General features: G+C 46.6%; 2 protein-coding genes across 3 annotated transcripts in view; one reads left to right on the top strand and one right to left on the bottom strand.

The window, feature by feature from the left end:
• LOC139371216 (leucine-rich repeats and immunoglobulin-like domains protein 1) overlaps window positions 1–2772 on the top strand; it is a 42904-nt gene extending 40132 nt beyond the window's left edge. For both annotated transcript variants that reach the window (XM_071111419.1, XM_071111420.1), the window contains exons 16-18: window positions 76–207; window positions 356–640; window positions 1001–2772. In XM_071111419.1, the coding sequence (XP_070967520.1) occupies window positions 76–207; window positions 356–640; window positions 1001–1233 (650 nt within the window). In that variant the 3' untranslated portion in view covers window positions 1234–2772. The remainder of the gene's footprint in view (window positions 1–75; window positions 208–355; window positions 641–1000) is intronic.
• A 389-nt stretch (window positions 2773–3161) lies between these two features.
• LOC139371218 (solute carrier family 25 member 26) overlaps window positions 3162–26646 on the bottom strand; it is a 75685-nt gene continuing 52200 nt past the window's right edge. Inside the window, exons 7-10 of the mRNA XM_071111421.1 lie at window positions 18846–18915; window positions 15830–15894; window positions 7952–8025; window positions 3162–3992 (exon numbers count right to left, since the gene is read on the bottom strand). Coding sequence (XP_070967522.1) covers window positions 3896–3992; window positions 7952–8025; window positions 15830–15894; window positions 18846–18915 — 306 coding nt within the window. The 3' untranslated portion in view covers window positions 3162–3895. The remainder of the gene's footprint in view (window positions 3993–7951; window positions 8026–15829; window positions 15895–18845; window positions 18916–26646) is intronic.

The following is a 26646-nucleotide window of genomic DNA, read 5'->3' as shown; positions in this document are numbered from 1 at the left end:
TGGCTGTTCACCATCCATGTGTTGCGTTGGTGACCGTAGTTTGTGCTGATGGTGATGGTTTCTCTCCCCTCCCAGATGAGACCAATGTGCCCCTGGACGTCCCCAGCTACCTGTCCTCCCAGGGGACCCTCTCGGAGCGCCAGGATGTGTGTGTCCGTGTGGAGGCTGGTGGTGGACCTCTGCCCAACACGCACACAGACAACACAGGTAGTGTGTTCAGTTTGATTTCCATATGAACCTCCAATACTCACACATGACTGATCAGTGAATGTTTTCTTTACATCGCCTCTAAATTCATGAAACTGTGGAAAAGGGTGGGCGTGGTAATAATGACGTTCTCTCTTGTCTGGTCTAGGTTACGGTGAGGCTGTAGTGTGTACAGAGTGTATGGAGAATGGGAATAGCTACTCCAAGTCAGACTCAGACTACCTTCCCCAGGGACTGGGACCTGTAGGCCTGGAGTACCAACAACACCTCCACCACATGGACTACAGCATACCCTTAGGGGTGGACACAGGACCCTACACCGCCTCCCTCTGCAACGGGACCTCCAATGGAGTTAGAAGGGACGCCCAGCCACCTGCGTTTCCCAGCAACCACAACGTATTGTCATCACAGAGAAACCACGACGACAGAAAAGGTAGAGTGCTCTTTCTATTCCACACTGTTGAGGACAGGATGAGGAATGGTAGAAATTATGTTATGGATGGAGCCCGTAGCTGTGTAGATCAGCCTGCCATGACAAATCACAGTGAAGGGAATTTGATGAAAAGCCGCATTGAGTTCCCGTCGCTGCCTGACTCACAGGGGAGCAGGTCGGGTCTTGTCCTGGGATGCTGTACATTTTGGCAAGGAACTGTCTGGGAGGAATTAGGGGTCAGAATCCGATCCTTGCTACATAATGTCAAATTAGCCGTATGGATGCAATCCATAGCCTTGAGCTCTGCACAGATAGGGGTCTTGATTGTGTGTTCTCGTCTCTCTCGGTTTTCCCTCCCAGATACCTCAGTGAACAGGACGGGACAGACGACGTTAGTGTGCTCCCTTTCCCAAGAGGAGGCCTTCCACAAGCCGGTGAAACTCTGCCCCGTAACAAGCCAATACACACTGGACACAGACTGTGAGCCAGAGCTCAGACAGACTCTCCTCTCTAATGGACATACTCCCAGAGCCTTCCAGAGCCATGCACCCCCCTCAGGAGAGCCAGTGACTAGCAGGCTCTCCCCACCCTGACACTACCAGACTCACTAGCCCTGAGTTGACTTGTTCTTTGCACTGGGAACTGCTACCTCAAACAGAGAGGCCAAGATCTGATCCTGTCCCCTGTTTGGACTAACGAGGCAGGAGCAGGGAGGGGCGTCTGGAGTTTAAGGCGGCGCTTGTGTGGGTGGTGTCCCGTCTGAGCGTATCAGATGTACATACTGAAAACCTTCTCCTGGGAGGTGCCAACCAATCTTAGCTCCTAAATGTGACTTGCATTTGAAGCATGCAAATGTAGGTAATATTGTAGAGTAATGTGTGAAAGAGAGAGAGCTATACCATTGGACAATTGACTGTAAATAAGAGTTTTCATGTATATTATATAACTTTTACAAAGAGTATTTGAAATTATTCTGTGCATGACAAGGAACGGAGTGATGGTATTTTTTGTTGTCTTTAACAAGCCTTGTCAGCCTCTACCTACCTGCTTCAACTGCCGTGCCTTATTGCATGATCAAAGAAACCACTAACCGGACTCTTAGTATAGCAGATATGTGAGAGCTATCGGTACACTTTGTCATACCATGGAACACTTTATTGCACTTGGAATGTTGTTTGACAAATGCAAACGCTGCCCATCATGGCCTTAAACCATAACTCATATTTACTGGTATTTTATGAAGGAAGGGCTTTGATTTGGGTACAACATGGAACAAGGGGGGTTTGGGATATGAAATGAGGTTTTGGATGTTTAAGCACTTTTGTACTACTCATACCTAATAGGAATGTAAGAGTTCTGAGTCAGGAAACGTGCCACATTTCTGACATAGCGATGGAATGTCAAGGTACTGACCACCACTTCAGTTGGCTTTGGTTTAGGGACTACGTTCTCCACGGTGCCTCAGATCCCATTTATTTTATTTTGTCCAACTAAATGCCCAGATCCTTTGAATTCACATTTGTCATGAATGTTGGTCCAACTTTTAAAATCATTAGTCCCCCACCCCCATCCCAATATGTTCAGCTATAACATGAACCTGCCATGCTGTAAAGGGAATGAGGAACTCACCAGGAGGCATTTTGAGACTGTTGTCACACTGTTCACACAGGGAATGGCCAGTATTTAGCCTTTGTCATAGCACCACACATCCTCATCATAATGGTACTAGTACAACCTGTTTAATCATTCAGGAACTTTTGACTGGTACAAACAATCTCTTCATTTTATAAAACTGCTTACTGCTGGGAAACTTGTGAAATGTACTGTTGCCAAACCCAGGAAAAATGCCCCATCTTTAGGCCTGGATACACTGAATGTCAGATTAAACAGAATTACATTTTCCAATGTATGCTATATTTTTTTCTGTAAACACTTGCTATTTGCGGTATCAAAGGCTCAAATTGTTTGCCATTTTAGCATATTCTTTAGAGAACAGGAATTCTAGATGGTCAGTCAGTTTTCATATCATCCCACGGGGGTGACATGCAGTAATTTATTTCAGTCAACTGAATCCATTGTACCAATGTCAAAGTTTAAACATTAAAGTGTCTAATAAAATCACATTTTGTGGAGTGTGTTTTTCCTTGCCTTTGTGGTTCAATGTCGTCTCAAATTTATAAGGGGGCCAGGCAAAGCAAAATGATATAGACTACTTGAATTAGCAGGTTTGTCAAAGGTATCGAACTCATTCATGTTGCTTCTGTCTCTATGCAAATACATTGGAGGTTCATCTCTAAAGCCAGGTTTTAATTGTAAATTATAGGCTTGGCGAATGTCCGCAAGTCCATATTGAATGAGGGACAGTGGCTGGACGGATGTATGTCAGTTACCTGACAGCCTCCAGGACAGGACTTAGCCCTCTGGTAAACCCACCTGTGTAACATTGCTCTCCCAGGCTTTAATGGTCTTTACCTTCCCCCTCAACTGACATCTGAAGGACACAATGGGAGTTATTGACAAGTGTTTTTGGAAAACCAATTTTATATTCCAAGAAACATTTTGATGCTTGCTCAACACTCGATGTTCACCAATGCATTAGAGTAAAAGGTTAATCTATTCAGGATATCCTGTTTTTAATACTAGGAAAAACCGGTCCATTAAATTGTACATGTTTTAATACTATCCCTTTGATGGAAGTTGGCTAAAGTACATTGTCCATCCATCTGCATTAATGTGGCGACAGTTGTGACAAATCCTGTAGTAAATGAGTGTTTAATCCAGCAGAAACACAGGCCCTAGGTCCCATCTAGCACTGAGATGACAGGTGGATGCAGGTGGATGAGCTCATGATGCTTCTTCTCTAATAGGCTTTCTGGTGGCTCTTTGCTGCAGGTGGTTTTGTTCACCGTGTTTCCATACTGAATAACGGAGAGCAGTAACCTTGGACGGACAAACTACTGTGAGGTGATTATTCCACCATTTAACTACCCAGCTTCAGACAATGAACTGGAGAAAGTGGTGACATTGTATAAAAATATGGCTTTTAATACCATTTCCACTCACATGGTCACAGTGAAGATACTCGGCTCAGAGATATGCGATCCTTGCTGTTAAAATGGAATTCACGCAGTTAAACTCAATCTGCAGACCTCTGGGTAATGCGATCAGGGATGACTCACACCAGGTGTCTCTCCTCGGGGCCAGTTCAGGCTGGGTCAGCACAGCACACCTGCCTTCATCCCCAGGCCAGGGTCTTTATAGCAGGGTGCGTCGGACCTTCTCATAAGCACCCAGGAAGATAAAACCTCCCAGACTGATGGACGTGACTCGAGGTATAGTGCCAGAAAACAGACTGAAAAGACAGACAAAATTGCATCAGGTATTATGCAAGAGTAACATGTTACTTGTTTTATTTGACTAGGTCTTGTTCCATATTTCTCTGCTAAGATGTATGTTCTGAGGGGGATTTCATGCTATTTTAGGAAACAGGGGCTTATTAAGATGATCTAGCTAAGGAACAGAAAAGCTGTTTCTGAGTCAGTTTTAGAAGCTAGGAGACTGGAGAGTCTGTTCTGAAGGCAAATTTAGAAGACAGGAGACTGGGGAGGATGATTTAGAGGTGATTTTTCGAAGACAAGGGACTAGAGAGGATGTTTTAGAGTCAGTTATTGAAGACAGGAGACTGGGGAGGATGATTTAGAGTGAGTTTTCGAAGACAAGGGACTAGAGAGGATGTTTTAGAGTCAGTTATTGAAGACAGGAGACTGGGGAGGCTGTTTTAAAGACAGCTTTAGAAGCTAGGGGACTGAAAAGCTGTTTTAGAGTCAGTTATTGAAGACAGGAGACTGGGGAGGCTGTTTTAAAGACAGCTTTAGAAGCTAGGGGACTGAAAAGCTGTTTTAGAGTCAGTTATTGAAGACAGGAGACTGGGCAGGATGTTTTTCAGTCCATTTAGAAAGACAGGGGAGTGGATTGGCTGTTTTAGAAGCTAGGGGAGTAGAAAGTTGTTTCAAAGAAAGTTTTAGAAGTTAGGGGACTCTCCAGACTGTTGATGTTGTGGAGGTCAGGGGATGGTGACAGGCCATAAGAGTATGCCAAGGCCCTTTTCCACACAGCTGTTTTGTGGATTACTGCTGAACCCCCTGATGGGCCTCCCTGGAGCTTGATCTGTCTGCCTGACTGATGGCCAGATGACATCCACACACGTCCCTCTGTCCATTCGTGCGGCCGTCCAGCAACAGCCTCAACTGGCTCAGCTCAAACACCCCGGATCAGCCCAGTCATTCCTCGCTCTCTTTTTCTCCCTCTCTCTTCTCCATTCTCTTGTACACACACTATAGCATTTACTCTCCCCTCTCCCCACAGATTGGAAATATAATGGGTCCTATCCATTGGACTGATTTGTTGCTTACTGAGAACCCCCACTCTGCCACTACACCCCTACACTCCTCGGTCGGTTCGTCAATCTGTCTGCCCTGCCTCTGCTCTGGCCAGCAGCTCGAACTGCTCTCAGTGCCTTGGATGCTCCAGGGCTGACCTACGTAACACAACAGACCCCAGAGGCCTGGGACACCTGTGGGGGCTGTGGTGAGGTTTTATGGCCCTCCATTTAGAAATGGGGTCACAAATGGTCTAACCGCTAATACATCAATTTTGTCAACTGCAAATCTGTACAAGGTGCCAAGCACGTCAGGGATCTCTCAACTATCCCAGCCATTTACAGAACTGCACGTTTAGGAATGCTCCTAGTCGGATCGGGTGTTTTGGAGAGACTGCGCTCGTGTGTGTGTGTGTGAGCGCGTGTGGGTGTGTAAATGCTTAAGCTGGAACAAATGAGCAAGGGGACATTTCTCAAAGCTTGACATCCTGCCCTTCAGTTTGCTCTTTGCAGAGTTATCACCTTCGACTGAAATAGAAGTAAACACCCACTGTGTGTGAATCTCAACCTTTTCCATCACACACGTTATATATCAAAATACAGTCCTTTTCGAAACGCTCATGTGGTAGGCTGCCAGTGCCTGAATGAAGCCAATGTTGTTTCTAACAACAAGCCAAGGAAAGCAATAGACAGAAAATAATGTCCCATTTTCAGTATCTGCCCATGTGAAAGATTGATTTGGCAATGGGTCAGCACAGTTCTTAAAGTGTTCTAAGATTCTAAATTCTCCAGACCACCTCCACGTGTTCTGGCTCACAACAGTGTGTCACTTCCTGTCTGGGAGAAGCCCCACCTGTGGAACAAGATGGCTGAACTTCTCCCATAAACCTCTGGGGCTCGCTGACTCACTGACATCAGCAGCCCGCCAGCCACACAGATCAGTCAGGCCCTGAACACCGGCCAATCACCTCACAGCCTCCTAACCGCACAGCCTAAAATACCCAGAGTCCTCAGCAGGAGAGAGAGAGCTGCTCATCACAGGCTTTGGTCTTAATCATGTTGAGAACCAGTGGTCTTAGATACACCACATGTCTTCACCTCCTTTTGATCAGGAGCACTTTTCTTCTCATTAATCATCTGCATCATTTCATTAAATTAAATTCTACTTCCTTTAATTCACATTCTATTTAAATTCTTCACCTGTGGGATGTGGCCAATTCAAAATCAATTAAAATTCAAGAATTGAATTGGAATTAAAATGCAATTTGCAATTCAATTCAGAATTGACCCCAACCCTGGAGCAGACAGTTGGGTTCAAAGTCTGAGCAGTAGGTTTAGGTCATGCGAAGTGGAGTTGACTTGGTGAACTCAGGTTTACATTGTTTTGGCGTGTTTCAGATTCATTCTGGTTGGTTTGGGGAGGTCCTGGCTGTCCATGTGTTTTGGTTAGTGTGGTGAGGAGGTGTGTAACGTTGGTCTAACCCAGTTGAAAGGCAGGCAGGCAGGGCTCGGCAGGGCTCTGGGGCACAGCAAACAGATGGAAGCACTTTATGGCTTCACTAGACTGCAATTGGGCCTATTACCATAATTCAAGCTTTAAAGCCCCAGCCCCAGCCTAACTGCCAAGTCCTTTCCCTATGGAATCACGACACTGCTTTTCCTTCCTCTGGTTGTCCCAGAGAGACTGTGTGTATCACTATCAGGGGAAGGCATTGGGGAACTCCATGTTGTACGGTTTATTATGCTTGCTCCTTCAGCTGTACAGAAAACCTCCCTCTGCAGCTATCTTATCAGTAAACCAAGAGTTAGAGAAGAGAAGGAAAAAAAGGCCAGAAAAAGAGAGACAAAATATCGAAGAAGAGGGGGAACATCAAATAATACTCTTTCAATTAGGGGCGGCTTGTCGAGGCAGCTGGGAGGCTTAGGGTAGAGACTTTTCTACAAGGGATCCCTCTGTATGATGGCTTCATGAGCATAAGAAGAGCCATTCAATAACAAGCCCACCCCGTCCCTGGTCTTCTCTCTCCCCAGCGGAGTGTGTTGAAGCCCACCCCGTCCCTGGTCTTCTCTCTCCCCAGCGGAGTGTGTTGAAGCCCACCCCGTCCCTGGTCTTCTCTCTCCCCAGCGGAGTGTGTTGAAGCCCACCCCGTCCCTGGTCTTCTCTCTCCCCAGCCGAGTGTGTTGAAGCCCACCCTATCCCTGGTCTTCTCTCTCCCCAGCGGAGTGAGATTAACAAACTACCCCGGGGTTATTAAACAGCCAGTTAATGTTGAATCAGAACCTCTTCACAACAGGATTGCACTCTCTGATTAGATTCCATTACTGCAGCCTACTCAAACAATCTCTGATAGTGCCTGAGAGACTGTTTTTGGCACCACCCCAAACCAAATCTGCTATTAACATCAGGGCCTGTATATCTTAACTAAATGATGGCTGCTCATACACACCAGACTATTATTCACAGGGCTGTTTGGTTTAGGGCTGGCAGGCCATCATCCCCTCCTGACCTGGCCTTTTCATTAGGAGATGTCATAAACACATCACACATTCAGCTCCACACATAAACCTTACCGTTGGCCCTACTAATGTCTTAATCAATAGGACTATTCAGAAAAGTTATGTCTCTTGGAAAGCTCTTAATTCTCATTTTTCAGGTTTCTGTGCTGAATGTACCCCCTGACTAGTGTTCCTACCAGCAGGCAAACCTGATTATGCAAAGAACTGTATGACTTTAAATCAGATAATGCAAAGTCCCAAAAAATATACAGGCTAAGAGAAATGGTTTAAGATTTAAAAAAACACAGTCTTTCAACAATAGAAAGGTGATACCTAGTCAGAGACACTTGTTGAAATGTGTACATAGGTACAGAAGGCTACCCCAGCCTAGTCCTCAGGTTCCCCCAGAACAGCAGCGTGTGATGGGCCATACTTACCCCGTCAAGCCCCTAGTCTTCCACACATCTAACAGCACCAGTGGGATGTTTCCACTCGCTGTACTAGTCCCAGCCTAAGAGAGAGAGAGAACAAATAAGTGACGATAGATAGATAGTCTCCTCCACTTCCTGCCACTTGGACAGACACCCTGTTTAGTCTTCCTCTCCCATCCTACCTCCTCCCACTTCTCCCCTCACAGACATCGGTGGCAACACAGGTGACATCCATAACAATCCACCACCCACACTCCACCTGTTGCAGTTTTATGCCAGAGGTCTTGATTGGGGGGAGTGGGATCAGGATTGGGGAGAATGGGAGAAGTAGTTAAGCGTGAGGGGGGAGGGACTAGCATGGCAAGAGGAATGGGAGGGTGATTAATGAGAGGAGGGGAAGTGAAGGGTGGGGTGCGGGGTTAGCATAACTGCGGCCTGGACTGTAAATCACCCTGTGTATTTTTGTGTGCCCAGCAGTATTTGTATTTATTATGGATCCCCATTAGCTGCTGCCAAACAGCAGCTACTCTTCCTGGGGCCCATCAAAATTAAGGCAGTTTATACAAGTTTAAAAACATTACAATACATTCATAGATTTCACAACACACTGTGTGCCCTCAGGCCCCTACTCCACCACTACCACATATCTACAGTACTAAACCCATGTGTATGTATAGTGTGTATGTTATTTTGTGTGTATGCTTGTGTCTGTGACAATGTTTGTGTTGCTTCACAGTCCCCGCTGTTCCATAAGGTGTTTTTTAATCTCTTTTTTAAATCTAATTTTACTGCTTGCGTCAGTTACTTGATGTGGAATAGAGTTCCACTGTGTGCCTCCCATAGTCTGTTCTGGACTTGGGGACTGTGAAGAGACATCGTGGCATGTCTTGTGGGGTATGAATGGGTGTCCGAGCTGTGTGCCAGTAGTTTAGACAGACAGCTCTGTGCATTCTACCTCTCATAAATAAAAGTAGTGATGAAGTCAACCTCTCCTCCACTTTCAGCCAGGAGAGATTGACATGCATATTATTAATATTATCTCTCTGTGTACATCCAAGGACCAGCTGTGCAGCCCTGTTCTGAGCCAATTGCAATTTTCCTAAGTCCTTTTTTGTGGCACCTGACCACAGGACTGAACAGTAGTCAAGGTGTGACAAAACTAGGGCCTGTAGGACCTGCCTTGTTGATAGTGTTGTTAAGAAGGCAGACCATCGCTTTATAATAGACAGACTTCTCCCCATCTTAGCTACTACTGCATCAATATATTTTGACCATGACAGTTTACAATATAGTGTTACTCCAAGCATTTTAATCTTCTCAACTTGCTCAATTTCCACATTATTTATTGCAAGATTTAGTTGAGGTTTAGGGTTTAGTCAGTGTTTTGTTCCAAATACAATGCTTTTAGTTTCAGAAATATTTCGGGCTAACTTATTCCTTGCCACCCACTCTGAAACTAACTGCAGCTCTTCATAGAGTGTTGCAGTCATTTCAGTCGCTGTAGTAGCTGACGTGTATAGTGTTGAGTCATCCGCATACATAGACACTCTGGCTTTACTCAAAGTCAGTGGCATGTTGTTAGTAAAAATTGCTGATTGCTGATTATAACTGGCTTATATTGGATAGGCTTCCATTAAAGAACACCCGAAGTGTTCTGTTAAACAAATAATTATTTATCCACATTATAGCAGGGGGTGTAAAGACATAACATACGTTTTTCCAGCAGCAGACTGTGATCGATAATGTCAAAAGCTGCAATGAAGTCTAACAAGACAGCCCCCACAATCATTTTATCATCAATTTCTCTCAGCCAATGATCAGTCATTTGTGTAAGTGCTGTGCTTGTTGAGTGCCCGTCCCTATAAGCATGCTGAAATTCTGTTGTCAATTTGTTTACTGTGAAATAGCATTGTATCTGGTCAAACACATTTTTTTCCAGAAGGTTACTAAGGGTTTGTAACAGTCTGATTGGTTGGCTATTTGAGCCAGTAAAGGGGGCTTTACTATTCTTGGGAAGTGGAACGACTTTAGCTTCCCTCCAAGCCTGAGGACACACACTTTCTAGTAGGCTTAAATTGAATATGTGGCAAATAGGAGTGGCAATATTGTCTGCTATTATCCTCAGTAATTTTCCATCTAGATTGTCAGACCCTGGTGGCTTGTCATTGTTGATAGACAACACTAATTATTTCACCTCTTCCACACTGACTTTACGGAATTCAAAAGTACAATACTTGTCTTTCATAATTTGGGTTGATATACCTGGACGTGTTGCGTCAGCGTTTGTTGCTGGCTTGTCATCCCTAAATTTGCTTATCTTGCCAATGAAAAAGTAATTCAAGTAGTTTGCAATATCAGTGGGCTTTGTGATGAATGAGCCATCTGATTCAATGAATGAAGTAGCCAAAATGTCATTTAAGTTGCCCATAAGCTTTTTACTATCATTCTTTATATAATTTACCTTTATTTCATAGTGTAGTTTATTTTTATTTAGTTTAGTCACATGATTTCTTTATTTGCAGTATGTTTGCCAATCAGTTGGGCTGCCAGACTTAATTGGCATACATTTTGCCTCATCCCTCTCAACCATACAATTTTTCAATTCCTCATCAATCACAGGGGATTTAACAGTTTTTACAGTAATTTTCTTAATGGGTGCGTGCTTATTAGTAACAGGAATAAGTAGTTTCATAAATGCGTCAATTGCAGCGTCTGGTTGCTCCTCATTACACACCACAGACCAGCAAATATTCTTTACATTATCAACATATGAATCACAATAAAACTTTGTGTATTACCTCTTATACACTATATTAGGCCCAGCCTTTGGAACGTTGGTTTTCCTAAATATGGCTATTATATTGTGATCACTACATCCTATGGATTTTGATACTGCTTTAAAGCAAATATCTGCATTATTAGTAAAAATGTGATCAATACATGTTGATGATTTCATTCCTGTGCTGTTTGTAACTACCCCGGGAGGTTGACTGACAACCTGATCCAGGTTGCAGGTACGTACTGGTTACAGTATGAAGATTTTTCCTGAGTGGGCAGCTTGATGAATCCAGTCAATATTTAAATCACCCAGAAAATATACAGTTGAAAGTTTATACAGTCGGAAGCTTACATACACATACACTCGTTTTTCAACCACTCCACAAATGTCTTGATAAACTATAGTTTTGGCAAGTCGGTTAGGACATCTACTTTGTGCATGACACAAGTAATTCTTCCAACAATTGTTTACAGACAGATTATTTCACTTATAATTCACTGTATCACAATTCCAGTTGGTCAGAAGTTTACATACACTTAGTTGACGGTGCCTTTAAACAGCTTGGAAAATTCCAGAAAATTATGTCATGGCTTTAGAAGCTTCTGATAGGCTAATTGACATAATTTGAGTCCGTTGGAGGTGTACCTGTGGATGTATGTCAAGGCCTACCTTCAAACTCAGTGCCTCTTTGCTTGACATCATGGGAAAATCAAAATAAATCAGCCAAGACCTCAGAAAATAAATTGTAGGCCTTCATCCATGGGAGCAATTTCCAAACGCCAGAATGTACCATGTTCATCTGTACAAACAATAGTACGCAAGTATAAACACCATGGGACCACGCAGCCGTCATACCGCTCAAGAAAGAGATGCGTTCTGTCTCCTAGAGATGAACGTACTTTGGTGTGAAAAGTGCAAATCAATCCCAGAACAACAGCAAAGGACCTTGTGAAGATGCTGAAGGAAACAGGTACAAACATATCTATATCCACAGTAAAATGAGTCCTATATCAACATAACCTGAAAGGCCGCTCAGCAAGGAAGAAGCCACTGCTCCAAAACCGCCATAAAAAAGCCAGACTACCGTTTGCAACTGCCCATGGGGACAAATATCGTACTTTTTTGACAAATGTCCTCTGGTCTGATGAAACAAAAATATAACTGTTTGGCCATAATGACCATCGATATGTTTGGAGGAAAAAGGGGGAGTTTTGGAAGCCGAAGAATGCCAACAGTGAAGCACAGGGGTGGCAGCATCATGTTGTGGGGGTGCTTTGCTGCAGGAGGGACTGGTGCACTTCACAAAATAGATGGCATCATGAGGGAGGGAAATGATGTGGATATATTGAAGCAACATCTCAAGACATCAGTCAGGAAGTTAAAGCTTGGTCGCAAATGGGTTTTTCCAAATGGACAATGACCCCAAGCATACTTCCAAAGTTGTGTCAAAATGACTTAAGGAAAACAAAGTCCAGGTATTGGAGTGGCAATCACAAAGCCCTGACCTCAATCTTATAGAAAATCTGTGGGCAGAACTGAAAAAGTGTGTGTAAGCAAGGAGGCCTACAAACTGGACTCAGTTCCACCAGCTCTGTCAGGAGGAACGGGACAAAATTCACCCAACTTATTGTGGGAAGCTCGTGGAAGGCTACCTGAAATGTTTTACCCAAGTTAAGCAATTTAAAGGCAATGCTACCAAATACTAATTGAGTGTATGTAAACTTCTGACCACTGGGAATGTGATGAAAGAAATAAAAGCTGAAATAAATTATTCTCTTTACTATTATTCTGACATTTCACATTCTTAAAATAAAGTGGACATCCTAACTGACCTAAAAACAGATAATTTTTACTAGTATTAAATGTCAGGAGTTGTGAAAAACTGAGTTTAAATGTATTTGGCTAAGGTGTATGTACACTTCCCACTTCAACTGTACACTATCAAGCATTTCACACATATTATCCAGATACTGACTGTTAGCACTTGGTGGTCTATAACAGCTTCACAAAATAATGGGCTTTAGGTGAGGCAGATGAACCTGTAGCCATATTACTTTAACAGTATTTAACATTAGATCATCTCTAAGCTTTACAGGAATGTGGTTCTGAATATAGACCGCAACACCACCCCCGTTGGCATTTCTGTCTTTTCAGTAGATGTTATAACCATGTATTGCTACCACTGTATTATCAAAGGTATTATCTAAGTGAGTTTCAGAGATAGTCAGAATATGAAGGTCATCTGTCACAAGCAAGTTATTGACTTCATGGACCTTGTGACTTTGGACCCTTAATATTGGTGAAATCACAGGGGAATCCTGTTGATTCCTACATCTGAATTCTCCCCTGTTTCTGTTGGAGGGGCTGAGAAACCTCTTTCTTCTTCCTACATTCTTCTCTTTCTTGTCCCACAAGTTGTATTTTTCCTCAGCAATAGAGAGGAGGAACGGAGAATCTCTCTGTCTAAAATACACACAGACCACAAGCAACTCAGAACAGGCCTACGCTGACATGCACACTCTCTCTATTTGGCTCACTACATTTTTCTGACATATATCCCCTCATTATATCTGTCACTTGGTGTATCTGGGCACATGTTGTACTGTAGCAGTGGGGTTCACTGGTGAGTATGTAATGTCTCTCTCTCTCTCTCTTCTGTTATTCCCCCTCTCCCCTCCTCCATTTCCCTAAACCCTGTAGTAGATGTAGGCAGTTTGGTCAGTAAGTTAGTCTGGGTGATGGGGGGGACCTATTATAGCAGTAGCAAAGGCAGGGATGTGCCATGCTCAGACTGGGGTGCAGGTTTCAGAGGACACAGTGCTGTTTGCCAGGCTGTGGGCAGTGCAGCATGGTAAGAGTCCTGTTCTGTGTTTTTCTAGGTCCTGCTGGCCACTGAGGAACAGTCCGAGCAGTCTCTCTGAGCCAGCAGCCAGCAGACCCACCCCTGTCCCACCCAGCAGACCCACCCCTGTCCCGGCCAGCAGACCCACCCCTGTCCCAGCCAGCAGACCGACCCCTGTCACAGCCAGCAGACCGACCCCTGTCCCAGCCAGCAGACCCACCCCTGTCCCAGCCAGCAGACCCACCCCTGTCCCAGCCAGCAGACCGACCCCTGTCCCAGCCAGCAGACCCACCCCTGTCCCAGCCAGCAGACCCACCCCTGTCCCAGCCAGCAGACCCACCCCTGTCCCAGCCAGCAGACCCACCTCTGTCCCAGCCAGCAGACCCACCCCTGTCCCAGCCAGCAGACCCACCCCTGTCCCAGCCAGCAGACCCACCCCTGTCCCAGCCAGCAGACCCACCCCTGTCCCAGCCAGCAGACCCACCCCTGTCCCAGCCAGCAGACCCACCTCTGTCCCAGCCAGCAGACCCACCCCTGTCCCAGCCAGCAGACCCACCTCTGTCCCAGCCAGCAGACCCACCCCTGTCCCAGCCAGCAGACCCACCCCTGTCCCAGCCAGCAGACCCACCCCTGTCCCAGCCAGCAGACCCACCCCTTTCCCAGCCAGCAGACCCACCCCTGTCCCAGCCAGCAGACCCACCCCTGTCCCAGCCAGCAGACCCACCCCTGTCCCAGCCAGCAGACCCACCCCTGTCCCAGCCAGCAGACCCACCCCTGTCCCAGCCAGCAGACCCACCTCTGTCCCAGCCAGCAGACCCACCCCTGTCCCAGCCAGCAGACCCACCCCTGTCCCAGCCAGCAGACCCACCCCTGTCCCAGCCAGCAGACCCACCCCTGTCCCAGCCAGCAGACCCACCCCTGTCCCAGCCAGCAGACCCACCTCTGTCCCAGCCAGCAGACCCACCCCTGTCCCAGCCAGCAGACCCACCCCTGTCCCAGCCAGCAGACCCACCTCTGTCCCAGCCAGCAGACCCACCCCTGTCCCAGCCAGCAGACCCACCCCTGTCCCAGCCAGCAGACCCACCTCTGTCCCAGCCAGCAGACCCACCCCTGTCCCAGCCAGCAGACCCACCCCTGTCCCAGCCAGCAGACCCACCCCTGTCCCAGCCAGCAGACCCACCCCTTTCCCAGCCAGCAGACCCACCCCTGTCCCAGCCAGCAGACCCACCCCTGTCCCAGCCAGCAGACCCACCCCTGTCCCAGCCAGCAGACCCACCCCTGTCCCAGCCAGCAGACCCACCCCTGTCCCAGCCAGCAGACCCACCCCTGTCCCAGCCAGCAGACCCACCTCTGGCTCTGACTTTTCTTCTGGAACAGGAGGAAACTACTGTGACAAGCTCCAACACCGCCATATCCCATCCTCACCCCTCCTCCCCTCCACTCCCACTTCTCTTCACCCCACACCTCAGTCCTGTCTGGGCTTGTGCAACAGGCGTTCAGGGCCCCGGTGAGGTAAAGAAGGGAAATTAACTACCATGGGTGATCTTATGTGGGGTTTTACAGAGTCAGAAAATTCTCCATTGTGTGTTTTAGCACTAAAAACATGAGTTAATGTAACAACCAGCTAATATTATGTCAATTTAAAATCACAAGTGACCTCACCCCTAACTCTATAACCCCTGCTAAAACATGTTTATGGCAAATGTTTTGACACATCATACAACGTTGTTTTTACCATCTTCACACAAGCGCCACGTCTAACCAACTGAAGTGTTACAGAGTGGTATCTCATTTGTCATCGCGGAGAACAAAAAGCACAGAACACTTTGTCTTATCCAAGGACACAACGACTGGGTTCAACTGAACTCACAACACCCCCACTAACATACCACAGAGAGACACAGTCAGACAAACACAGGAGCTAGCAGAGTAAACGCATGATAAACCCAGGACAGGCAGGCCCGTCTGTCCTGTCCGTTCCATTGGAAACTACTCTGGCCTGTCCAGATGTACTACAGCTAACATTAAACATGAACACAAACATGTCCACAGAACACTGTCCATTCAACACTGGGCTGAGGAGAACACAGAATGAATGTGCGTGTCACCAATGTCCATATTCTGTTCTCCATGGCAGTGTGTCTCTGATGAGCTTTGTCTACATTAGAGAACTGCAGTTCACTGTGAGGCGTCACTCAGCAGACAGACAGTGTTGAACAGTCCTGTAGCTGGCCCGGCCTGGGTAAGCTTGATTGGGCCTTACCTTGGCCAACATGATCCTGGTCTTAGCCACGTCCAGGGGAGTGGTGACGAACGCTGCTATTCCACCTGGAAACACAGAGAATAACACACACACACACACACACACACACACACACACACACACACACACACACACACACACACACACACACACACACACACACACACACACACACACACACACACACACACACACACAAACAAACAAGATGAGTGCACTGCAAACATTTCTGTTCTGTAATGACAAAATACACTCTTATGACCTTTATGACATCAAAATAATAGTTAGCTACATTTCATGATTCAACGGGATACATTGATACTCTCAAAGATGTTTCTCCAATACAGTTCCATTCCTAGACCAGATGCACTATTCATCCCACCCCGTCAGTCAGGCCCACGCCTCACTAAACACTACTCACACTGTCGGTCTCTGTCTGTCTCTGTCTGTCAGTCTCACCCCCCCTCCTCCCACCCCGTCAGTCAGGCCCACGCCTCACTAAACACTACTCACACTGTCGGTCTGTCTGTCTCTGTCTGACCCCCCCTCCTCCAACCCTGTCAGTCAGGCCCACGCCTCACTAAACACTACACACACTGTCGGTCTGTCTGTCTCTGTCTGTCAGTCTCACACCCCCCTCCTCCCACCCCGTCAGTCAGGCCCACGCCTCACTAAACACTACTCACACTGTCGGTCTGTCTGTCTCTGTCTGTCAGTCTCACCCCCCCTCCTCCCACCCCGTCAGTCAGGCCCACGCCTCACTAAACACTACTCACACTGTCGGTCTGTCTGTCTCTGTCTGACCCCCCCTCCTCCAACCCTGTCAGTCAGGCCCACGCCTCACTAAACACTACACACACTGTCGGTCTGTCTGTCTCTGTCTGTCAGTCTCACACCCCCCTCCTCCCACCCCGTCAGTCAGGCCCACGCCTCACTAAACACTACTCACACTGTCGGTCTGTCTGTCTCTGTCTGTCAGTCTCATCCCCCCTCCTCCCACCCTGTCAGTCAGGCCCACGCCTCACTAAACACTACACACACTGTCGGTCTGTCAGTCTCACCCCCCCTCCACCCACCCTGTCAGTCAGGCCCACGCCTCACTAAACACTACACACACTGTCGGTCTGTCAGTCTCACCCCCCCCTCCACCCACCCCGGCTGCTTTTCTTTATGCAGAGCTACAGGAGTGGTTACCCCCCCCCCCCCCCCCCCCCCCCCAATCTAAACCCAGGCCAAGTTTGGAGGCCCACACACTGAAGGTTCCAGGGGTGTCCCCACTGAGAGGAGAGGAGGAGAGTGCCAAAACCCCTACACCCTCTCAGTGTCTGTCTGTCTGACTGACTATCGTCCAGTCTACATTACATAGCAACTGCTGTCAGTAAACAGGGACATAATGGGCTACTGAAGAGCAGTGAGGGAGAGGAGCTGATGCTTGGCCATGTAACTGTCATACATTTAAATGTTATAAGAGGTTTACAATAACCATCTCTATATGCTTTGGGACTTTTACCATTGTTGTAAGCACTGTTCTGAGAATGAGTATGAATTTGACTAGTATGTTGCTGACTTCTCTGACATCATTTTCCCAACCCTCACCAAGTATACTGTAGACTCTGTGTTGATAAAACATACTGGATTCTACGATACTTGGGTGTCCCTCAAAGCATATGGTATCCATGCAAATCTAAAAAGCCGGGTCGCTTTGGGTTTGGGATCTAGAACTGGTGTAAAATCACATGATGTGATCGACATTACAAGCAAGGCCAAGCATCAGCTCCTCTCCCTCACTGCTCTTCAGTAGCCCATTATGTCCCTGTTTAAAAATCAGTCAATTAAGTAAAATCAGTCAATAAGTAAAATCAGTCAATTAAGTAATCCAGCTTTGTGGTCTGGCAATGAAAGTGTCGATTCAACAGGCGGTTCATAGAAGATGAGAGACAGTGCCATTATGTGTCTCTTAGCCTTCCGCACAAGTAGAGTAATATATGAAGTGTGACTATTTCCTATGCTGACTGGATCACATACTTTATAAGGCATGATGTGGGGAAGTCGAGTGAAACCTGAGCATCCCTCTTGGTCCTCTGTTGTGTGGGGAATTCAACTCAACTCAGACTCAGAGATTACACCGTCTCCCCCTCTGTCATCCTGGCTTTCTCTCTCCTCCCCCATCTCTTCTACCTCCTTTCTTCTTCCATCTCTACTCCTCACCTCTCAATTTCTCTCCCTCTACTACACCCCCCATATTTCCTCTCTCTCTCCTCTCCAACTGCCCTTCCACCCCCCCTCTCCTCCCCAGTGTGTGTTTGCTCCAGGTGGGGTGGCTTGTGGCCATGTCTACGGTCCTCAGGGTGCAGTGTCCTCAGCCCCAGCCCTCAGCTCCTACAAATCTGCTTTTTGTCTGGCCTGTCACGCAGACTAAAGAGTTATGGCCCAACTGTCTCTCTTTCTCTCTTAGTCTCTCTCTCTCTTTGTCTCTGTATCCATCTCTCCCTCTCTGTTACTCATGTACTCTCTCACACTCTCCGCCTCTCTCTTCCTCACTATTTTGTTCCCCCTCCCTCTCGGTTTCTCTCTCTCTCTGCCTGAGACTGCTTCAGGCCTCATTGCTCAGGATGTCAGACAGCTGCATGGGCCCCAGTGCCTTCTCCCCCCTCCTGGACTCCCGTCTCTTCTCCTCCTTTCTTCCATTCCACTGATGCTCATCTGTGCTGAGGCACAACACTGAAACCTAGCCCTCTATGTGTGCAGCACTTACTGACAGAGTGAGTCAATCGACCAATAACTTTACCTCTATCTACAGCAAAAACATTCAATCAATCAAAAGTGCTTTCTCTTTTTTTCCAACGGTCTCTTGTCTTTCCAGGCCTCTGACGCAGGTAAAAGACACTGTGCCAACCGAGGCAACCGGTGTAGAATTCTTCAGGAATGTGGCTTGGTTAAACTTTCTATATTCCTGGCCCTCTACCATCCTCCCTCCCTCTCTGCCTTTCCCAAAGCAGCATATAATCCTCTGCACCTGCAAAAGCTCCGCACACTGCAGCCTGCCAAGAGTAGAGAGTGTGACCTTGCCTCCGTGACCACTGAGTCTGAGAGGAGAGCGAAAGAAGAGAGAGAGAGAGAAAGAGAGAGGAAGAGAGATAGTGAGAGGGAGAAAGAGGGGGTGGTTATTCAAGTTATCAGACGCATTAAAAACACATCCCAAACCTCATCGGAATCGGCCTGGGGCTGGGAACCAAACTGCGCGGCTATTTCTGTGTTCCCCTCGCCATCTCCAGAATGATGTCATTCGCTCTTTTCCCAAGCACATTACGGGACAGAAAGAGAGGGGGAAGGGGAAAGGGAAAGACAAGAAAAAAGTGCAGTAAAGGTCCCCAAAACTCCTCTGCTCAGCAGAAGAACCCTGGCTGATAAAGTTATGCTGTACTCATATGTGAACTAATTGACTCACTCGGTCAGTAGAGAAGAGAAGCTAAGCTCTGTTTTTTGAACATGTTCATGGGGGTTAGGCCTCATCCAAGTGAAGAGGGAACAGCATGGACAATGCTGAAGAGAGCTGTCTGCAGTCTATACTATCTTGCCAAATGTGGAAGGAACAACATTTATTCAATATTCACCATGGAGCTTATGGAGTTATATTCACCATGGAGCTTATGGAGTTATATTCACCATGGAGCTTATGGAGTTATATTCACCATGGAGCTTATGGAGTTATATTCACCATGGAGCTTATGGAGTTATATTCACCATGGAGCTTATGGAGTTATATTCACCATGGAGCTTATGGAGTTATATTCACCATGGAGCTTATGGAGTTATATTCACCATGGAGCTTATGGAGTTATATTCACCATGGAGCTTATGGAGTTATATTCACCATGGAGCTTCAAATCAAATTTTATTTGTCACATACACATGGTTAGCAGATGTTAATGTGAGTGTAGCGAAATGCTTGTGCTTCTAGTTCCGACAATGCAGTAATAACCAACGAGTAATCTAACCTAACAATTTCAAAACAACTACCTTATACACACAAGTGTAAAGGGATAAAGAATATGTACATAAAAATATATGAATGAGTGATGGTACAGAACGGCATAGGCAAGATGCAGTAGATGGTATAGAGTACAGTTTATACATATGAGATGAGTAATGTAGGGTATGTAAACATATAAAAGTGGCATTGTTTAAAGTGGCTAGTGATACATGTCTTACATAAAGATGGCAAGATGCAGTAGATGGTATAGAGTACAGTATATACATATGAGATGAGTAATGTAGGGAATGTAAACATTATATTAAGTGGCATTGTTTAAAGTGGCTAGTGATACATTTTTACATCAATTTTTCCAATATTAAAGTGGCTGGAGTTGAGTCAGTATGTTGGCAGCAGCCACTCAATGTTAGTGGTGGCTGTTTAACAGTCTGATGGCCTTGAGATAGAAGCTGTTTTTCAGTCTTTCGGTCCCTGCTTTGATGCACCTGTACTGACCTTGCCTTCTGGATGACAGCGGGGTGAACAGGCAGTGGCTCGGGTGGTTGTTGTCCTTGATGATCTTTATGGCTTTCCTGTGACATCGGGTGGTGTAGGTGTCCTGGAGGGCAGGTAGTTTGCCCCCGGTGATGCGTTGTGCAGACCTCACTACCCTCTGGAGAGCCTTATGGTTGTGGGCGGAGCAGTTGCCGTACCAGGCGGTGATACAACCCGACAGGATGCTCTCGATTGTGCATCTGTAAAAGTTTGTGAGTGCTTTCTGAGGGCTGCTGCGCCTTCTTCACCGCGCTGTCTGTGTGGGTGGACCAATTCAGTTTGTCCGTGATGTGTACGCTGAGGAACTTAAAACTTTCTACCCTCTCCACTACTGTCCCTTCGATGTGGATGGGGGGGTGCTCCCTCTGCTGTTTCCTGAAATCCATGATCATCTCCTTTGTTTTGTTGACGTTGAGTGTTGAGCTTATGTTGGATCAGTTCAGGCCTCTGTGTTCCATATTTCTGTGTTTATGTTCAAATATTGTGACAGAAGGCACTATCTGGGCTAATGTCATATAAAACAGGATGGACTAGAACCCCAACTAATTACACAATACCTCACCGCTAGCTAATTACACAACCTATACTTGTCTTGTTTGGGGTTTCCTAGCTGCTGCTATAAAACAACCATCATGCCATCCTTTCCCTCTCTCCGCAACGTTGGTGAGCATGGCAGGTCTGAATGCTGTTTGGTTGTGTTGGATTCTGGTGTGGAGTTCTGGATGTAGTTGGGCTGAAGGTTCGGCCCAAGGCCAACAGATAATTGCTGGCCCTTCTTGAAAACACATTGTAACAGTTTGCTTGTCATAGAACAGACGAAGCAGGGATGATTTCATAAAGGGGCAGGCAATTGAGGAACAGCATGGAAAAATTACAAATAAATAAAATAAATGTCCCTTTTTCAGGACCCTGTCTTTCAAAGATAATTTGTAAAAATCCAAACAACTTCACAGATCTTCATTGTAAAGGGTTTAAACACTGTTTCCCATACTTAAACAATGAATGAACATGCACCTGTGGAACGTTTGTTAAGACACTAACAGCTTACCGACAGTAGGCAATTAAGGTCACAGTTAGGACACTAAAGAGGTCTTTCTACTGACTCTGAAAAACACCAAAACAAAGATGCCCAGGGTCCCTGCTCATCTGTGTGAACGTGCCTTAGGAATGCTCCAAGGAGGCATGAGTACTGCAGATGTGGCCAGGGCAATAAATTGCAATGTCTGTACTGTGAGACGCCTAAGACAGCGCTGCAGGGAGACAGGACGGACAGCTGATCGTCCTCGCAGTGGCAGATCACGTGTAACAACACCTGCACAGGATCTGTACATCTGAACATCACACCTGCGGGACAGGATGGCAACAACAACTGCCCGAGTTACACCAGGAACACACAATCCCTCCACCAGTGCTCAGACTGTCAGCAGTAGGCTGAGAGGGGCTGGACTGAGGGCTTGTAGGCCTGTTGTAAGGCAGGTTTTCACCAGGCATCACCTGCAAGAACGTTGCCTATGGGCACAAACCCACCGTTGCTGGACCAGACAGGACTGGCAAAAAGTGCTCTTCACTGACGATTCGCAGTTTTGTCTCACCAGGGATGATGGTCGGATTCGCGTTTATTGTCGAAGGAATGAGCGTTACACCGAGGACTGTGCTCTGGAGCGGGATAGATTTATAGGTAGAGGGTCCGTCTTGGTCTGGGGCGGTGTGTCACAACATCATCGGACTGAGCTTGTTGTCATTGCAGGCAATCTCAACGCTGTGAGTTACAGGGAAGACATCCTCCTCCCTCATGTGGTACCCTTCCTGCAGGCTCATCCTGACATGACCCTCTAGCATGACAATGCCACCAGCCATACTGCCCATTCTGTGCGTGATTTCCTGCAAGACAGGAATGTCAGTGTTCTGCCATGGCCAGCGAAGAGCCCGGATCTCAATCCCGGATCTCAATCCCATTGAGCACGCCTGGGACCTGTTGGATCGGAGGGTGAGGGCTAGGGCCACTCCCCCCAGAAATGTCCGGGAACTTGCAGGTGCCTTGGTGGAAGAATGGGGTAACATCTCACAGCAAGAACTGGCAAATCTGGTACAGTCCTTGAGGAGATGCACTGCAGTACTTAATGCAGCTGGTGGCCACACCAGATACTGACAGTTAGTTTTGATTTTGACCCCCCGTTTGTTCAGGGACACACTATTCCATTTATGTTAATCACGTGTGTGGAACTTGTTCAGTTTATGTCTCAGTTGTTGAATCTTGTTATGTTCATACAAATATTTACACATGTTAAGTTTGCTGAAAATAAACGCACACACACACGTGTATACACACACGTTCAAACATAAACACACATGTAGATTTGGGAGAGCAGGGAGAGGATGTGTCATATTTATTCCATTAGGTTGCAGAAAGGGGGACTTTGTTTTCCACATCAAAGGCCTGCATGGTGGGAAGCCTCTCCACTTCTCCCTCCTGAATGACTAATAAGAGGGAAATATGCCTGGTCAAAATAGACCTACCTCATCCTCCTTCTACTGTGTGTGTGTGTGGTGTAGACTTATGTGGTGATGGACATGTTTGTAATTAGCTCTGTTGGTTTGGTGGGCTATGGGAGGAAGACAGTGTGTGTGTTGGGGATATTTTAATGGATCTGGTGGTTAAAAGGTACGTAGTGTTGGTTTGGTGGGCTATGGGAGGAAGACAGTGTGTGTGTTGGGGATATTTTAATGGATCTGGTGGTTAAAAGGTACGTAGTGTTGGTTTGGTGGGCTATGGGAGGAAGACAGTGTGTGTGTTGGGGATGTTTTAATGGATCTGGTGGTTAAAAGGTACGTAGTGTTGGTTTGGTGGGCTATGGGAGGAAGACAGTGTGTGTGTTGGGGATATTTTAATGGATCTGGTGGTTAAAAGGTATGTAGTGTTGGTTTGGTGGGCTATGGGAGGAAGACAGTGCGTGTTGGGGATGTTTTAATGGATCTGGTGGTTAAAAGGTACGTAGTGTTGGTTTGGTGGGCTATGGGAGGAAGACAGTGCGTGTGTTGGGGATGTTTTAATGGATCTGGTGGTTAAAAGGTACGTAGTGTTGGTTTGGTGGGCTATGGGAGGAAGACAGCGTGTGTTGGGGATGTTTTAATGGATCTGGTGGTTAAAAGGTACGTAGTGTTGGTTTGGTGGGCTATGGGAGGAAGACAGTGTGTGTGTTGGGGATATTTTAATGGATCTGGTGGTTAAAAGGTACGTAGTGTTGGTTTGGTGGGCTATGGGAGGAAGACAGCGTGTGTTGGGGATGTTTTAATGGATCTGGTGGTTAAAAGGTACGTTGTGTTGGTTTGGTGGGCTATGGGAGGAAGACAGTGTGTGTGTTGGGGATATTTTAATGGATCTGGTGGTTAAAAGGTACGTAGTGTTGGTTTGGTGGGCTATGGGAGGAAGACAGCGTGTGTTGGGGATGTTTTAATGGATCTGGTGGTTAAAAGGTATAGGTAGAGGGTCCGTCTTGGTTTGGTGGGCTATGGGAGGAAGACAGTGTGTGTGTTGGGGATGTTTTAATGGATCTGGTGGTTAAAAGGTACGTAGTGTTGGTTTGGTCGGCTATGGGAGGAAGACAGTGTGTGTGTTGGGGATGTTTTAATGGATCTGGTGGTTAAAAGGTACGTACTGTTGGTTTGGTGGGCTAGGGAGGAAGACAGTGTGTGTGTTGGGGATGTTTTAATGGATCTGGTGGTTAAAAGGCACGTAGTGTTGGTTTGGTGGGCTATGGGAAGAAGACAGTGCGTGTGTTGGGGATATTTTAATGGATCTGGTGGTTAAAAGGTACGTAGTGTTGGTTTGGTGGGCTATGGGAGGAAGACAGTGTGTGTTGGGGATGTTTTAATGGATCTGGTGGTTAAAAGGTACGTAGTGTTGGTTTGGTCGGCTATGGGAGGAAGACAGTGTGTGTGTTGGGGATGTTTTAATGGATCTGGTGGTTAAAAGGTACGTAGTGTTGGTTTGGTGGGCTATGGGAGGAAGACAGCGTGTGTTGGGGATGTTTTAATGGATCTGGTGGTTAAAAGGTACGTAGTGTTGGTTTGGTGGGCTATGGGAGGAAGACAGCGTGTGTTGGGGATGTTTTAATGGATCTGGTGGTTAAAAGGTATAGGTAGAGGGTCCGTCTTGGTTTGGTGGGCTATGGGAGGAAGACAGTGTGTGTGTTGGGAATGTTTTAATGGATCTGGTGGTTAAAAGGTACGTAGTGTTGGTTTGGTGGGCTATGGGAGGAAGACAGTGTGTGTGTTGGGGATGTTTTAATGGATCTGGTGGTTAAAAGGTACGTAGTGTTGGTTTGGTCGGCTATGGGAGGAAGACAGTGTGTGTGTTGGGGATGTTTTAATGGATCTGGTGGTTAAAAGGTACGTACTGTTGGTTTGGTGGGCTAGGGAGGAAGACAGTGTGTGTGTTGGGGATGTTTTAATGGATCTGGTGGTTAAAAGGCACGTAGTGTTGGTTTGGTGGGCTATGGGAAGAAGACAGTGCGTGTGTTGGGGATATTTTAATGGATCTGGTGGTTAAAAGGTACGTAGTGTTGGTTTGGTGGGCTATGGGAGGAAGACAGTGTGTGTTGGGGATGTTTTAATGGATCTGGTGGTTAAAAGGTACGTAGTGTTGGTTTGGTCGGCTATGGGAGGAAGACAGTGTGTGTGTTGGGGATGTTTTAATGGATCTGGTGGTTAAAAGGTACGTAGTGTTGGTTTGGTGGGCTATGGGAGGAAGACAGTGTGTGTGTTGGGGATGTTTTAATGGATCTGGTGGTTAAAAGGTACGTAGTGTTGGTTTGGTGGGCTATGGGAGGAAGACAGCGTGTGTTGGGGATGTTTTAATGGATCTGGTGGTTAAAAGGTATAGGTAGAGGGTCCGTCTTGGTTTGGTGGGCTATGGGAGGAAGACAGTGTGTGTGTTGGGAATGTTTTAATGGATCTGGTGGTTAAAAGGTACGTAGTGTTGGTTTGGTGGGCTATGGGAGGAAGACAGTGTGTGTGTTGGGGATGTTTTAATGGATCTGGTGGTTAAAAGGTACGTAGTGTTGGTTTGCTGATTGCTCTGGCTCATTTGTTGAGTGAATTCGATTGACATAGGGACTAAATCCTAACTTGTGAAATGTGTGTGCAAGTTTAACATAAAATCATGCATTGATGTCAGTGAGATATTAGCATGAACGTTTGTATAGATTGTATATATATTGTATTTCTTAGTATAGATTGATCCCATAGCATGTTAATGGGATGAGGAAGGTCTCTGTTGGTCTGTACTGGTTGGGTGATGTGTGAGGAGCTCTGGGTGTCTGCTGACAGCTGTGCTGCTGGCTCCGTATGAAACTCAAATAAAAAGACGTAAAGCAGCACATTTCTACCCCAGAGCAGATGTGGAGCTCAGGGTGAGAATGCCACACACAGACATACACATTAACACACATTAACCAGTCTCCTGGCTCTCCAAACAGCCAAAAAATACATTTAACCATGAGCTAGCTATTCATTTTTCTAAGTGAAGCTTGAGGTTCTCTCTGTTGTCCCCTCTATGCTTTTATGGTTTTCAGGCCAGGGATCTCCAGGAGAGACTACAACTCATTAAGGCCGGTAGGCGAGAGGAGAGGGTAGAGAGGAGATAGGATAGAAGGGTAGATGGGCAGAGGGGACAAGAGAGAGGAGGGGAGAGCGGAGTTTGGGGAGAGGGGCCAGATTCCAGAGCTGGCCTGTCCAGTTAAACTTTTTCCTAATGGGTGTGTGCAGATAGCCTGGAGTGAAGGCCTTTGAGATTGTGACAAAGAGGGGCTTGTGAATTACACGTCTTACTCTGCAGCAGGGGGTGGGGGGGTGCAGTTCCGTCCCCCGCTCCCGCACAGCTGTGTGGTCTATTGACCCCCCTCCCTCCCCTCCTGGTCAGTCCACGCTGCACTGCCCGTTTGGGCCTAACGTTAATGGAATGTTCTGCTGCCCGCGCCCCCGGAGACATGATGTCACTCTCACAAACGCTTTCAAAGAAAAACAGCTTTTATGTGTCCAAGACCAGACAATGGAGAAGGAGCGATAGAGAGATATAGCGCGGGAGAGGAACAGAGCGAGAGAGAGGGAGTTGACCACACTAGGAGATGACTAATTGCAGCTCCATTTGATGGTAGCCGTGGTGACCCATTAAACGAGGCAGTCATTTCCCAACCTCTACTGCCGAGGAGACATGGCCAAGTCGGGCCGACTCCACTGTAAATGTGTCAGAACATAAGCATCCTATTACGACTTTATGGCACCTTCATTA

The sequence above is a fragment of the Oncorhynchus clarkii genome, chromosome 17 (assembly GCF_045791955.1).
Source record: "Oncorhynchus clarkii lewisi isolate Uvic-CL-2024 chromosome 17, UVic_Ocla_1.0, whole genome shotgun sequence".
Lineage (NCBI taxonomy): Eukaryota > Metazoa > Chordata > Actinopteri > Salmoniformes > Salmonidae > Oncorhynchus > Oncorhynchus clarkii.
This window is presented reverse-complemented; position numbering and strand designations above follow the sequence as displayed.